Source organism: Camelus dromedarius, chromosome 7, assembly GCF_036321535.1.
Source record: "Camelus dromedarius isolate mCamDro1 chromosome 7, mCamDro1.pat, whole genome shotgun sequence".
Classification (NCBI taxonomy): Eukaryota; Metazoa; Chordata; class Mammalia; order Artiodactyla; family Camelidae; genus Camelus; species Camelus dromedarius.
In genome coordinates, this window is record NC_087442.1 from 55755754 (window position 1) to 55770545 (window position 14792).

The 14792-nt window shown below is 31.9% G+C and overlaps 1 protein-coding gene across 3 annotated transcripts in view; it reads right to left on the reverse strand.

Moving 5' to 3' along the window:
* PHF14 (PHD finger protein 14) overlaps positions 1–14792 on the reverse strand; it is a 139453-nt gene that overhangs the window by 97885 nt on the left and 26776 nt on the right. For all 3 annotated transcript variants that reach the window (XR_010381672.1, XM_031454961.2, XM_010979608.3), the window contains exons 7-13: positions 12055–12192; positions 10263–10409; positions 9344–9614; positions 8929–9035; positions 7694–7789; positions 5734–5837; positions 3610–3741 (exon numbers count right to left, since the gene is read on the reverse strand). Coding sequence is in view for 2 of the 3 variants with exons in the window: in XM_031454961.2 (XP_031310821.1) it covers positions 3610–3741; positions 5734–5837; positions 7694–7789; positions 8929–9035; positions 9344–9614; positions 10263–10409; positions 12055–12192 (995 nt within the window). In the remaining variant the exon portion in view is untranslated. The remainder of the gene's footprint in view (positions 1–3609; positions 3742–5733; positions 5838–7693; positions 7790–8928; positions 9036–9343; positions 9615–10262; positions 10410–12054; positions 12193–14792) is intronic.

A 14792-nucleotide genomic window follows, 5' to 3' on the forward strand; every position in this document is an offset into this window, starting at 1 on the left:
TACAACATGAATATTTTAAGCCCATCACTGCTCAGAAAAAAGAGTCCACTACTCAGAAAAAAAGATTCCTTTCAAAATATTACTGCTTGTTGGCTATGCACCTGGTCACCCAAGAGCTCAGGTATATTAGAATGAGATTAATGTTATTTTCATGCCTGCTAACACAATGCAGCCCAGGATCAAGGAGTAATTTCTACTTTCAAGCCTGTTATTTAAGAAACACATTTCGTAAAGCTAGAGCTTCCATAGATAGTAATTTCTCTGATGAATCTGAGCAAAATAAATTTAAAACCTTCTGGAAAGTATTCACTATTCTAGATTCCATTAAGAAGACTCATGATTCATGGAAAGAAGTCAAAATATCAACTTTAACAGGAGTCTGGAAGAAGCTAATTCTAACACTTATGGATGACTTTAAGGGGCTCAAAACTTCAGTGAAGGAAGCAACTGCAGATGTAGTAGAAACAGCAAGAGAACAAGAATTAGAAGTGGAGCCTGAAGATGTAACTGAATTGCTGCAATCTCACAATACAACTTTAATGGATGAGTTACTTCTTATGGATAAGCACAGAGAATGGTTTCTTGAGATAGAATCTACTCCTGGTAAAGATGCTGTGAGGACTGCTGAAATGACAACAAAGGACTTAGAGTATTACATAAACTTAATTGATAAAGAAGTACAGGGTTTGAAAGGATTGACTCCAATTTTGAAAGAAGTTCTACTATTGTGAAAATGCTATTACACAACATTGTGTGGTACGGAGAAATCTTCGTGAAAGGAAGAGTCAATCATGTAGCCAATTTAACTGTTGTCTTATTTAATAGAAACTGCCAGAGCCACCTCAACCTTCAGTAACCACCATCCTGATGAGTCAGCAGCCATTAACATGAGGTAAGATCCTTAATTTTAGGGTACTTAATGTTTCCATCACCCATCTGATTAGAACATGTCTTGCATTTTCTAATTATTTAAAGAATATTGTGAAGAGTATTACTTGACAGAGAACTGAGTAATATTTATTATATCCTTATATACTCTGGATGTACTTCCTGTTTTTTCTTTTAAGATGTAAAGAAAATAAGTAGCACAAATCCTTCTATGAAGAATTTACAGGTGTTTTTCTTTTTCCTCCTTTTTGTGTTGATAATTTGTCCTCTCCTTCTCCCATTTACCTTTTTTGTTAATTGAGATATAATTGGTATATAACATTGTATTCATTTTAGGTATACAACATAATGATCTGATATCTTTATATATCAATATATATCTTTATATATTGTGAAATAATTACCAGAGTAAGTTTAGTTGACACCCATCATCACACATAATTATAAATATTTTTAAAAACTTTTTGTTATGAGAACTTTTGTGATCTACTCTCTTAGCAACTTTTGAATATCTAATACAGTGTTGCTAACTAGAGTCCCCACACTGTACATTACATCTCAGGCTTGCATAGCATAAAGACAGCAAAAGCAAAAACAGGTAACATTCAGAAAAGCATACCAGTGGGCTCTGTAGAAATTTAAGCCAAAAACCAGGGCCCAGTCATGAGATAAGGGTCCAGTAACAGGATCTCCTTCCCTAAGAAAAAGACTGAGAACTAAGTAGAGAGTAAAGCAGAAATTAAGCAGTGGTGTGCTATCAAGTATCTGATACTTGGCTCTCTATGGGAAAACATCTTAATTTGTAGTGTTTGCCAATTTCTATGGTATGAATACTCCTCATCATGGTCAATTTCAAGCTATTAACGTGGCATTAGAGAACGTACAAAATGGGGAAAAGATGTAGTAGAACACCATTACACAGTTTTTCAACCCCAGATATACAACAGATGAAGAGCATAGACAATAGTAAAATACTTGTGATGTGGAATTTTTTTAGTATTTATTATCTTTAATATAACTTCAAAAATAAACTGAAAATGTTAAAAAGCAAAAAGTGAAACTGCCTCCCGCATGTGAGAGACACTAAAGAAAAAATATTCTCCAAAATTAATACATTCAATTAATTGCTTAGCAAAAGTAAGCTGATTTTAGAGATCAAAAGAAATCTGAAAACCAGAAAATAGAGGATACTGAAGACTTCACTTTACTATATTAGCTTCCTTTGCTTTAAAAAGTTGCAACCAATATACAGAAACAATAAGCAGTTTAGGTCCTCTGGAGAGGCTTTCACTAAAACATCCTAAGTTATGCGCCTTCACCTTCCTTTTCTTCTGGAAAACCTTACACACTGGAAAGCAGAGCTCTGCAAGCAGTAGTATTAGACAAATTCATAACCTTATTTAAGAAGAGAATGACAGAATGCCGCGACCCTGGAGACCACCAAACTGACTCTGGATATAGAAACCCACGTAGGATGGGTTTATTAACACTGCCAGCATTCTATTAAGCAACAGCAGTTTCTCTTAAATTCTGATTTCAAAAGCACATAAACATCAAAAGAAATATATGCTACTATATTTGAAAACAGGAGACCAGTATGACTTTCTCAAGACAAACTAATAAAAAAAAAAAAAGAAAAAGAAAAAGAAAAGAAAAGAAAAAGCAATCCTGTGAAAATGGTGAAAGAATGTAAGCTTCCCAATAAAATGAATGGAGGTAACTTTCCGAAACAAAATGATGAGGTTGGAAAACATGCTTTAATGTGTTTGAGGAACACACACAACTTTTTGTATAGATTACCATTTAAGAATCTGAGGTTCATTCTTTTCTGAAACTAGAATCTGTATAAAATTTGTATGAAAAGAACAGTCATATTCATTCCAAAGTTTTCTATGGCCTACATTCTTCCTATATAGAATCAGTCTACTAAAATCCGAACATCTGTCTCTCCTTTGGGCTAAAATTAAGGAAAGGATATAACTAATAAATATCATAAGCTTTTATCAAACATCTGTAGTGATTCATATGCCTAAGTTAATAAAAAATATAATTCAGAAACATGTCAAATGATTTGCGAAGAATGGTTGGTTTAAATATATAACTAGCATGAATGACAACAAAACTAAAGGCTTCAGTGACACTAATTAAGAAACAAAATACCAAATTACAAATAAAAGCATGAATATACAGGCAAATTCTTGATAAATTCATTCCATTTCAAAACAAAAATAAAGCACATGGAAAAGTTTCATAATAAAGCAAAAGAAAATCATAATCATAACTAGACAGAAGTCCTGCCTTAAGAAGCCATTGCTAAGAGACCAAAATAGCCTCAATTAACTTAAAATCCATTTCTCAAAAAAAGGTACAGTTTTATTCATATAATCCTATAATTATTTATGTCTGAAGTCTTCTCACCACACACAAAAGAAAATGGTAACTATATGAGGTGATGGATATGCTCATTAGATTGATTGTGGGGTTTATTTCATAATGCATAACTATGCATAATTAAATAACTCAAATCATTAAGTTGTAAACCTTAAGTATATACACAATATTTAATTGTCAATTGTATCTCAGTAAAGCCAGAAAAAATTTATAAAAATATCAATAAAAATGTGCTAAAAACTTCATTATGAAGCAATATAACACCATTTTATACTGTTGAAACTAAGAGCAAACCAGTTCTAACATCTAAATCCTTTCCATTTTACTTACCAATAACTGTTTTTGGTCTTTCTTGGCATTCTTGTAAGAGGAGGGTCCAGACATCCAAGATGGTAATGGAGTTTACAGGTATCACACAATAAAAGAAGATGCTGATCATGGTTCTTCTTACAAATTCCACAACTTTGAATAAAGGCAGTAAATAGGATTAGAATAATAATTACCATAGAGAAAAAGCTAATTTATAGCATATTTTTTTAAACTTCAAAAATTTCACCTTGATTAACTTAATATTTCTTTTACTAAAATTTTTTCACATAGCGTATCTTTTTATAATGTTGATAACTATTAGTTATAAATACTTTTGAGAATATAGAAAATAGGTTGGATGGATCTAGTATAAATTTAAATATTGCTAGAGTCAAACCTTTCAGAGAAAGGCATATGTAATACGTGTATTCTAACATCATCTTTTCTTAATGTTAATTATCATTTAAAAGGCCATTTAACTTTAGACCACTTTTTCTCTAGAAACATAAATTACTAAACAAAAGAATTTTTCAATTTTCTACCTCTCTAGAACTACAAAAGAAGTTACTTTACAAACAAAATTCAGTTTATTTTCTACCATTAATTATAAACCTTTTAAAGAGCCTTTAACATGTAAATAAGCCACCTACATAAATATGTCTCTTTACAAAATCAGACTTTGAGTTTTAGAAATAGACAATTGATATTTATTGTAAAGAATGGGAAGTTTTACTACTGTTGTTACTATTATTTTGGATTTTTGTTTGTTTTTAAGGAATCTAACTTTTCTTCAGCAAAATGGCAACTCAGCTACTCCTGAGAGCACGAACACCATGACTTGAAAGTCTGGGATTTATTTATACTGGGAATGTGAAGAGTGAGGAGAAAGTTGTTCAGAACCTAAAAGAACCATCCATGTACTGAAACAGCAAAGATGTTCGAAGTTTTAAATAATCCTAGGAAAAAAGATCATACACATATATAACAACAATGACAATAATGACCAGTACTTGTCCTCAAAGTGGTTCCAAGTAAAAAATGAAAATCACTTAAACTGTATTCTGAAACAAAAACGAGCCATACTGATAAGAAGTCAGAAGCACCATGCTATGCCTGATGGTTCCAAATGAACCAATTTCATTTCGAAAAGCTGGACTGAGACCCTGCTATTTTTCACACAGTACACAAAGACACTAGTGAGCTCTTCCCACATTTCATGGAAGTTATTTGCTGTTACCTAAGGAGGGAGCCTCCAATCAAGAACAGAAAGTAACTCTACAGACTGCTATTGTTGCTATTGCCCCTATTTCCGAGAAAGGAAGAGGTTGTGAGGGGAATATTTATGAATTTACACAAGCACATATTCGTGTGTATGTGAATAGATACATTTGCATGTGTATGCATATATACACACATGCACGTACACAAACATACTAGCATCTTCTAAACTTTTCTCACTTAATATCCTCGGTCACATAAAAAAAGTACGATTCAAACCTATTTACTTATGGAACACAGTCTTAATAACTATGTAAAATTATTAAAATAGTAAACATTGTCAAACACTGAGCCAAAAAAATAAAGAACAAAAATATCTGGGGAAATGAAATTATTACAACTGAGCATAAAGAGAAAAAAAATGTAGAGAGATTCAAATCCAGAACTTATCTTTATTATCTACCACGGTGCAAAGGCAGTAATTCAGACTGTATTATGATACCTACCACTACCTAAAAACACATATAAAACTAAAACTCCTTCAAGTAAAACAAAACATAAATGCCCATTCATATAATATTTTTTAAAATTATTTAAGAAAATAATTATCTACATTATGTAAAGTTACTTTTCAATTCTCCAAAGAGGACTGTTTATTTCCACAGAGCTTAGGCACATATATCCCCAGTTACTCAAAGGATACAAAAAGTGATTTATCTTATCATTAAAAGAGGAACAAAAATCTCTTCTATCATTCAATCTGGAAAGTATTTTTGATGAAGATACTAATAAAATGAACTTCACATGCATTTAACTTAAATTTCAGTATAAACATAATTCATTCTCAAATATCTGAAGCATCTTGTTACTAAAAAAGCATCAGTTTAAAAATATACAATAGTAATCTGTCATAATTTCATTACTTGCCTATAAAGCACTGCTGGAAGAGTAGATGTCTTTTGTGTGCCTCCTTCTTTTTTACTTGGTTTTCTCTCCTTGGGTGCTCGCAAAATTGCCGGTATGTTCAACTTCTATTGATTTGCACAAACGCAGTTGATTTTGTTTTAAAGAAAAAAAATATAAAGCAATGTTTTCCTCCATACGCCACTCAAGTCAACTAACATGCTAGGATTGTGAGGGAGAAATGTTTTACCAGGTTTTACACTGGCAAAAAGGATTAAAATGAGCTTTTGTCTCACAGTTACTATCATTACAAGCCTATAATTACATACTTTCATCAATTTTCAGTGGAACACTAAAACATTAAGAAAATTAAACTTCCACCTTAGTTTTAAAAATGAAAGACAAGGACAAGAATTTAGGAACTTAAAAAAAATAGTACACTTGACAAAAAGAATATTGAGGCCGTTTATTTTCCTCAATATCCCAGCTACACTGGAGCTCCATAGGTTAATTAGAAAAATTATCTTATTGGACCAAACTCTCCACAAAGCAAATTAGATTCTCTTTGGGTTTCTACTAATCTGTAGTACGCTGGCTTCTCAGACAGCAACCATCCATCAAAGTCATTTCTCAGTGGCCCAGTGGGCCAGCATCTGTTCAACCAACCGGAAAAAAAGTGTCCTGCAAGCAGTACAAATGAATTCTACTTCTGCTGTGCATTTTACATTTGCACGAGAAAATGTGTGGAGCTTCCGTTACAAGTCATTTAATAAATGAAAATGTCCTTTTATAGTAGATAATGTTTTATACTTAATAGGAGATTCTTATGAGACAAACTTGCAAATTAAGTCAACAGATAATGCTAGGTTGGCAAATAAACTAATAATAGGCTTGCATTCAATATTAACTTCTCTAAATATAAAATATAAAACACCATAATCTTCCAAAAATTCATCAACAAACTATCAATAGAAACAAACGTCAATTCTCCATAGGTGACTACTCATTCTCACCTTTTATACTGTTATTCTTTAATATTATTCTTTATAAGCCACATACACCCTGTTCACAAAAAGAAGCACCTTCAAATCAAGCATGGCACAATACATATCACTATGTATCACTCCTGAAAATAATGTGTACACAAATTGTATGATGAATTTGACCCTATATAAACCTTTAAAGCAAGTACAATGAAAAACACCTATTCTTTAAAAAGCTTCCTTCACAAATAAAACTATTTTCATAGGAAAGGACTACAGTGAGTCTTCATCATCCTTAAAAAATATAACTGAAATTATTTAGATGAATTCTTAATTTATGCATTATATACACAGTAATAAAAAAAAGCATTCAAAGAATTTCATGGCATTGATTCTTCTTTTCAACACTAAGAGCTTTTAATAGCCTAAAAATGTTCAAGGATAAAGTAATTATTTTTCATAACTACAATAATAGCTACTGAAGGGAAAAAACTACACTTTAACATTAAAGTTTCAAATGCCATTTTTTATATAGCTAAAAACCTAATCAATATGAAAATGAATCTTTCCAGTCTGCCTTTTAAATTTTACACTCCCTACCCACCTCCGCCAAAATGAACTAAATACAGCACAAGAACAAGACCGAAGAAATGTGGCAAGGAATCTAAAACTGCTACATTAGAGGAAAGAAGAATATGGTAGGAGTAACTCATGCTTCAAATCTTAGCTTCACCACAAATGACAGGTCAATCAGAGCAAATCAAAAAATTTTGCAAACAAGATAGCTGTTAAAATAACCAAATTAAGCTACAGGTTCTAGGTAGGCAGCTTCTAAAGCTCTAGATACATTTCAGGTAAGAATTCATTATCCCAGAGGATTAGCTGGGCCTAACCAAATAGAATTCTTCAGTTAGGGGAGTGACAGTTGTATTAGAGATCTGATCTTTGAAATCATATAGAGAACAGGAAGAGAAGGAAAAAGCAATCGGAAAGACACTAACCTGCCCTGTGATTCTGCCTAGTAAGGCCCATATTCCTTGTCCTTCATTTCGAAGTTTTCCGTTCAGGTTTTGTAGTTCCTCTAAAGATTCACATAGCTACAATGTAAATAATTCAGGTAAGTAAACCATTAAAATATGTAGTAAAATATGTGAAAATGTAATTTATAAATAAATATTCAAGTTTATCTATATTTATAATCCATAAGTGTAACACATTCAAGTCACAATACACTGAAGGATGAGGCTCTCTAGTTATTTAAAAGCAGCACCAACAAAATGGAAGCATTTTGTTTTATGTTAGCATTTTTACTAATGATAATAATGACACCTACATTTATATATTCTGTTATAGTTTACTAAATAATTTCACACACATTTCTACTAATTAATCCTTATGAGTCTATCAGGACGCACCCCCATCATTTTCCCAATGAGAAAACTAAGCATCACAAGGTTTTCATGGCTTCGCCAAAATCATAAAACGAGCAAGAATCCCAAGTCCTCTGAATCATATATCAGTACTTTTTTCACTAAAGCATGGCTAATTACTGGAAATTTACTTCCTACTAATTTTTTATTACTTAAAATATTATCTAACAGTAAGTCAATCCTGGTTTTATAAGCTTATATTACTTATTACCTAATACTTAGTCACAACTTGCTTTTATATATTTCTTTTTTTTTAATCTTCCTTACCTTTAGAATGAAGAAGTAGAATTAAAATTTAAACTGGGAGGTTTTAATCAAAAGTAACACTATAAAACAATTCAAGAAAAAAACAGTAATTCCAGAACAAGTTTCTAAGTGTTCTACAAACTGACAAAGAGAAGTTCCATAGTACAGTGCTTAGGAATAAGGAACAGAGTCAGACTGCTGGGCCTTAAACCTAACTTTTTGACTTGACTACCTATGCAAGCCTGGGCAATTTACTTCCCCTGTTTACAACTCAGCTTACTCTCCTGAAAATGGGAGCAATAATCATAAACCAAATTATATAGCTGAAGTGAGAATTAAATGATTTAATATAAGCAAAAATGCTCAAAACTGTGCCTGGTACATAGAAAGTACTCAGTGTGTTAGTGATGGTAATGAAAATTATGAGGTGCCGGAGTTGTAGGCAATTTGTAAAAATTTCAGGAATTTCAAAATGAGACAAATAGAAATGCTATAAAATCACAAAAGAAATTATCAATAAGATGTAACATATTACGTTGTTTGTTTCATAGCCAACATACCTTATTATATTCCACATGAAGCTTTTCTTGTTCATTCTCCAATTTATCCTTTATATTCTTTTGTTCAGCCATATTTTCCTGAATTTGAATCATGCGCATATTTCTCTCTATTTAAATGAAATATCCAATTTTACTTTGGTAGAAAATAAAAGCTTATATATAAAATACACAAAGAAGCTAGCCATAGAGATGATCACATGCTTATAAACCTACATTATTTAAAACACTTAACTCTATTCATAAATATATGAACTTAGCATTTTACAACCCACAACTTACTAGGAAAATAAACATAGTTTTTACTTGATTTACGCAGCATGGTAAGTAAATTTCTAAAAGTTGACAGCATATCAAATATTTTCATCAGCAGACTGTTCTCATTAAAAATATGCATGTTATCAGTGTCTATACTGACCAAAATAATAATTCACAAAATCAGCAGTGAGGGCAGGTTGCTTATGCTTTCTCCTTCCATCCACACTAGAACTAGTATCTGAATTGTCCACTGGAAATATATCTGTACTGATCCCCATTAGCTCTGCTTTCCGCATCAGTTTACGAATGGCTGAAGCACTGCTAGTGAGTGGTCTGGGCAATTTTTCCCTTGGAACCCAGGCCTGGGGTCTGGTGGATCGAGCTAGTTCTGCTTTGGCACGATATTGTTGAAGTCGGGCATTGATCCTTGCCTATAAAAGAAATGTATACAAATTTTAAAAGATGTTAAAATAGAACATACTCCCTATGATTTTTACTTCCATACTTAGAAAAAGTAAAGATAACCAGAAATTCCTGTATCAAGGCAAATTACATCCACCCACTGTCCTTAAAGCATACTGTATAATCCTTGGGTTACAATAAACTAGGTCTATCCCTAGCAATGACTGTCCCAGTCTATGATCAGAGTTGTCAAAAATTAACATGATTAAGTGGAAGTTTCTCTTCTCAACTAGTCTGCACTAATATTCATAAATTTACTTTATTTACATTAAAATACATTTTAAATGATGGGCAAACTAATCAAATCACTTGCATAAATGAACATTAGAACAGATTGAAAAAAGATGAGGCCAACATATTGCACTGATAGAATAATTTCCTCTAAGTTACACTCTTCAATGTGTTGGGAACATTTTACAAATGGCTGCTCTGTTGACTAGGTGGTGAATAATGTACTCAGCCACAAACTGTACTCACCATTTACCTTAAAGACAATGCACTTCCCGGGAAACTAACCAAATTTCATAATTATACTTCACATGCCATTGGCAAACACACGTGAGATCTGAAATCTATAACCTTGAAAGAAAACACGAGTTTTGGCATGAATCCCGTACCTGTGCTTCTGGTGATAGTTGCTTTTCTCTTTCTTGTAAAGACATTTTACAATAGGACTGTAGAGCCAAGTAGTTTTTCCTCTTCCACTTTCTGTCTAACCTATCCGCATGTTGCTTACAATAAGCAAAAAATGGATCTGCTATATCCTATATCAAAAAACGGGAGGGGGGGAAGTAAACATTTTTACTCCAAAAGGTTATAAAAAAAAAATCTAACCATAAGAGATATTATTTCCTTTCTAAAAAATCTCCTATGGTGTTGGTTATTCCTAAAATAAATCACAAAAGTAATTTTTATACATAATGATTAAAAACTGCTGCTTTAGAAACTTAACACTGTATATGAACTTCAAATTAACAATTTTTTTCTTTAAAAGGCCTTGTGGATTTAAAAATACTGAAATCAAATCTTAGGTATAATATAGTTATACTTGTTACCTAAAGAAATAACCACTGTTTAAAACTTACAGGATTTTAACAATCTTAAGTAGAAATCATCATTAAATATTAAAGTTATTCATGTATACACAGATTAATATTACAAAACAACAATATATCCAGAAAATACAGAACCAGCCAACACAGGTAAGTGGGGCATTTCTAACAGACTAGCAATGTACAGACAGATTCAACTCGGGACAAATTTTACCAGATTATCTTTTTTATTTGTTTCCTGTCTTTGAAATAAATGGAATAAGATAAAAGCAACATAATAAACATATTTTTACATGACACTGAAAGATACCCAATAAAAGAAGGAATATAATAAGAGAGGCTTAGATATTACCATAAACCAATCCCAAATATACAGTAAGAAATACGGAACACTCAATTACCTGGCTATATAAAGAGTTTAAAGAATCAACAAAACTTGGTCTCAGGACTCAACAGTACTAAAAAACTCAAGTTTCCAAAGATCTTATAAGTTATATTTATAGATAAGTCACACCATACTGAAAGTTAAAAGAGAAATTTTTATATTCATTATTTTACAATAATAAGCTCACTCACTACATGTTAACAAAAAACATTTTTATGACAAATACTATAATTTACACACAAAAAAAGTAGTGAGAAAATGGCACTGTTTTACATTTCTTTCTGCAAATCTCTTTAATATCTAAATAGCTGACATAAAAGAAGATAGCTGGATTCTCAAAACTGTTTCCACATTCAAATGTATATTGTTATGTTATATAATCTCCAGAAATCTCCACTATTACTTGTGAGAAAATTAAGAGTAAAACAAGTATATACGATTTCACATTGTTATGAAGACAGTTTTAACATCACAGACTCCTTGAAAGAATATTAAGGAGTTCCCAAAACACACTTTGAAAACAACTGATTGCTTAATCTAAAGCCAATTAACCCATTAGGAAAATTACAGAATTTAAAATAATTGTAAAGAGATGGAAATGCAGATATTCAAGACAGGACAATGATTTTTATTTAAAGAGTAACAGAGCAAGGTTATTACTCAAATATAATCTCAGATTCTCATTTTAATATGCTGACATAATAATGCTTTAAAACACCCTGAATTATGTTTAATTTTCTCTATCAGATTTCACTATAAAAAATTTAACATTTGCAAATGTCTGACTAGCTTTAAGACTGAAAAAACTCACATATACTGTTTATTCTTAAAGTTTTAGACCAGTGATCTAGACAAAGACTTTAAGAATAAACTTGTAAGTTTACTTTATGATGCATACCTGTTGCAGGATATAATGGAATCATGCTGAGTCTTAGGAACATACTCATCAACTATGGATTTGATAAAACCTACCTCTTCTGCTGCTGCCTCTGAAAGCAGACCTTCCTTCTGAGCACAGGTTACGTGGAAATAGGCTCTGCACATTCCTGCATCACAGCTAATGCAAACTCCAGTTCTAGCAAAACGAGGGTCTTCACAGAAGCTACACTCCTACAACGTAGTAATAAGAAGTCTCAGAGTAAAATATTTCCAGAACAAAAACTGCATTCTCATACAAAGCATCTATAAAATACAAACAGTAAACTACAGTACATCAAAAAAAACGGTAACTGTAGGCAAACCAAGAGTTTTTATGAAAAAAGTAATTCTCTGTATAGTTCTAATAAACCAAAATTCCACTGATATAATAATAATGATGATGATAATTAATATTATTCAAGGGCTTACCATATGCTAGGCACTATTCTAAGCACTTTACATATATTAATATATGAAATCATTTGACACTCTATTCCACACTAATATGTATAAAAGGTACCATAATTATTCCCATTTTACACATAAGAAAACTGAAGTAAAGGCAAGTTAGGAAATCTGCTCAAAACAGCAAAAAATACCTGGAATGCAGTCTTCAAACCAGGGCAATCTTACTTTAAAGTCCATGCTCTTAACCATTAAGCTATACTGATTCAAACAACATGATACTACTTGGAAAAATTAAAGAAAATAAGTAAGAAGCCAGAGAAAATTCACCAAAAGATCTAAGCATTGCAACGGAAGATATTATGCATTTTTAAAATACTTTTAAGTCAACAATTTGGTGAAATTGGTAGCAATACACATTATAGCCAATTAAATCTTCTCTATAAAAAGGGGAAAACTGTGAAACTAAAAGCATAAGCTGTTGAAATTACCCCAAATGCCAACCCCACCATTTAATTTTTTTTCCTTTTAACTAAACCTAAGAGAGGAAAAAAAAAAAAACCCAGTCTCAAAATATATACTACTCTGGTAACAGGAATCTTCACAAAAGAAAAACTTGCTACATTGTGAAAGACTGCCAGGAGACAATTAAGGCAGAACTGTTTAGTAAATGTATTCTAAGTAAATTAAAGGTGAGAGAAACATATAAAAAGAAAAATTAAGAAGTTTCAATAGACATTAAAAATATCATTTTAATATTGTAACAGTGACTACCTACTTTGTAGATAGCACCAAACTGATATATCAGCAATGAACAAAAACAGCAAGAACAGGATTCTGGGTACAGATGTGAAAACATTCCCAAATCCTTATACTCTGCTGCTTAGGTAAGGGTCTTTTCCCACCAACAGCAGAATGTGTACAGTATAAAATACCAGCAAATAGTAATCTAAACATGAAACCAAAAAAAAATTGAAAAAGAGAGAAAGAATGAGACAGAGAGGAGGAGAGAGGGAGGGAAGGAGAGAAAGAAATGGAGAAATTAAACTATTTAAAGGATGTCAATACCATGAACAGAACCAAACCTTTTAGGGTAGTTCCTTGAATGAGTAATTTAAGGTAATATGATGAAATTGGGCAAGGGATTTCAGAGTGAATACAAGGAAAAAATTTCTAACAATGAAGTCTTATAAGACTATAGAACAATCCAACAAAGAACAAAGAATCTTCCTCAATTGCCTGAATCATTCAAGATGCTAGGGAACTAATAAGCAACTGAGAACACAGGGTAGAAAGTAATCAGGATTAGGAAATGGATAGACAATGTGGTCTAGAGAGCTGTCCCAGATACAATTCACAGCACTGTGTTTGATTTTGCAGATGAGCTAGAGATAATGCAATTTTTTTACTCCATTTCCCAGTAATACTTCAAAACAAAAGCAGGTGATAATGAAAAAAATCCACTGACAATTATACATTTAATGATTCTTTGGTCCAGAGGTCACTGCTGGCCTCAGTTATATGAAGTAATATCTGGTTACTGATTTTTAAATTGCTTTTAGTAGATTTATATTTATGGTAATAATATGTGCCTACTGAAAATGATACAAGCAAGTCCGTTATAGGCTCTGTGCTTGTAAATTATGAAGCTGCTATCAAAAAGTAACTTCCACTTTCAACAGCAGTGGACTATGTAATCTGTATTGATCCTACTCAACTAGAAAATGTGATCAAATGATTATTTAACTATCGCTTAAAGGCATTAAAGAAGTAACATAAAAGTGTAGAATTACCTTAGGACCAGGAAAGCAAGCTCAATACTAGGGCATAAAGGCTTTAGCTAATTCTGGAGAGGGAAGCTATGACTAACTGAACTAAAGCACAAAAGTACTGGAGGGCAGAGGGTGAGGGATGGGGGTGGTGGTTAGAGTCCAAGGAGGATATTCTAGATAAAATAGCAGTAACTGTCAAATTTTAAAATTTGCAATATCAGAATTTTCCAACAATCTATAAGTTCCCCACCCCACCTTTAATATGTTACTGATGCCTTTCAAGGAAAGAGCGTGTATCAGTGCCTAGTTAGTTCTAGTATTTCAAAGATGTCTGCAATAATTACATATTTAAGTTTTAATTAATAAGTGGATAATTTTATCACTTATAATCCTAAACCTCAGTAATAGTTAAAAACAAATTTATAAACTATGGAGGCTGAGAATCATTTGCTAGGCAGGTTATGTAGTCATAAAGATAAAATGGGTCCTTGAAATCTGAGTAAAATAATGGATGGTTCCTATACTCTTTTCATAGTTTTGATAAATTCCACTTCAAAAGTAAAGTCAAAAATTAGGTTCACATTTGATCCAACTGGTTAAAGATTAGGATTTGGT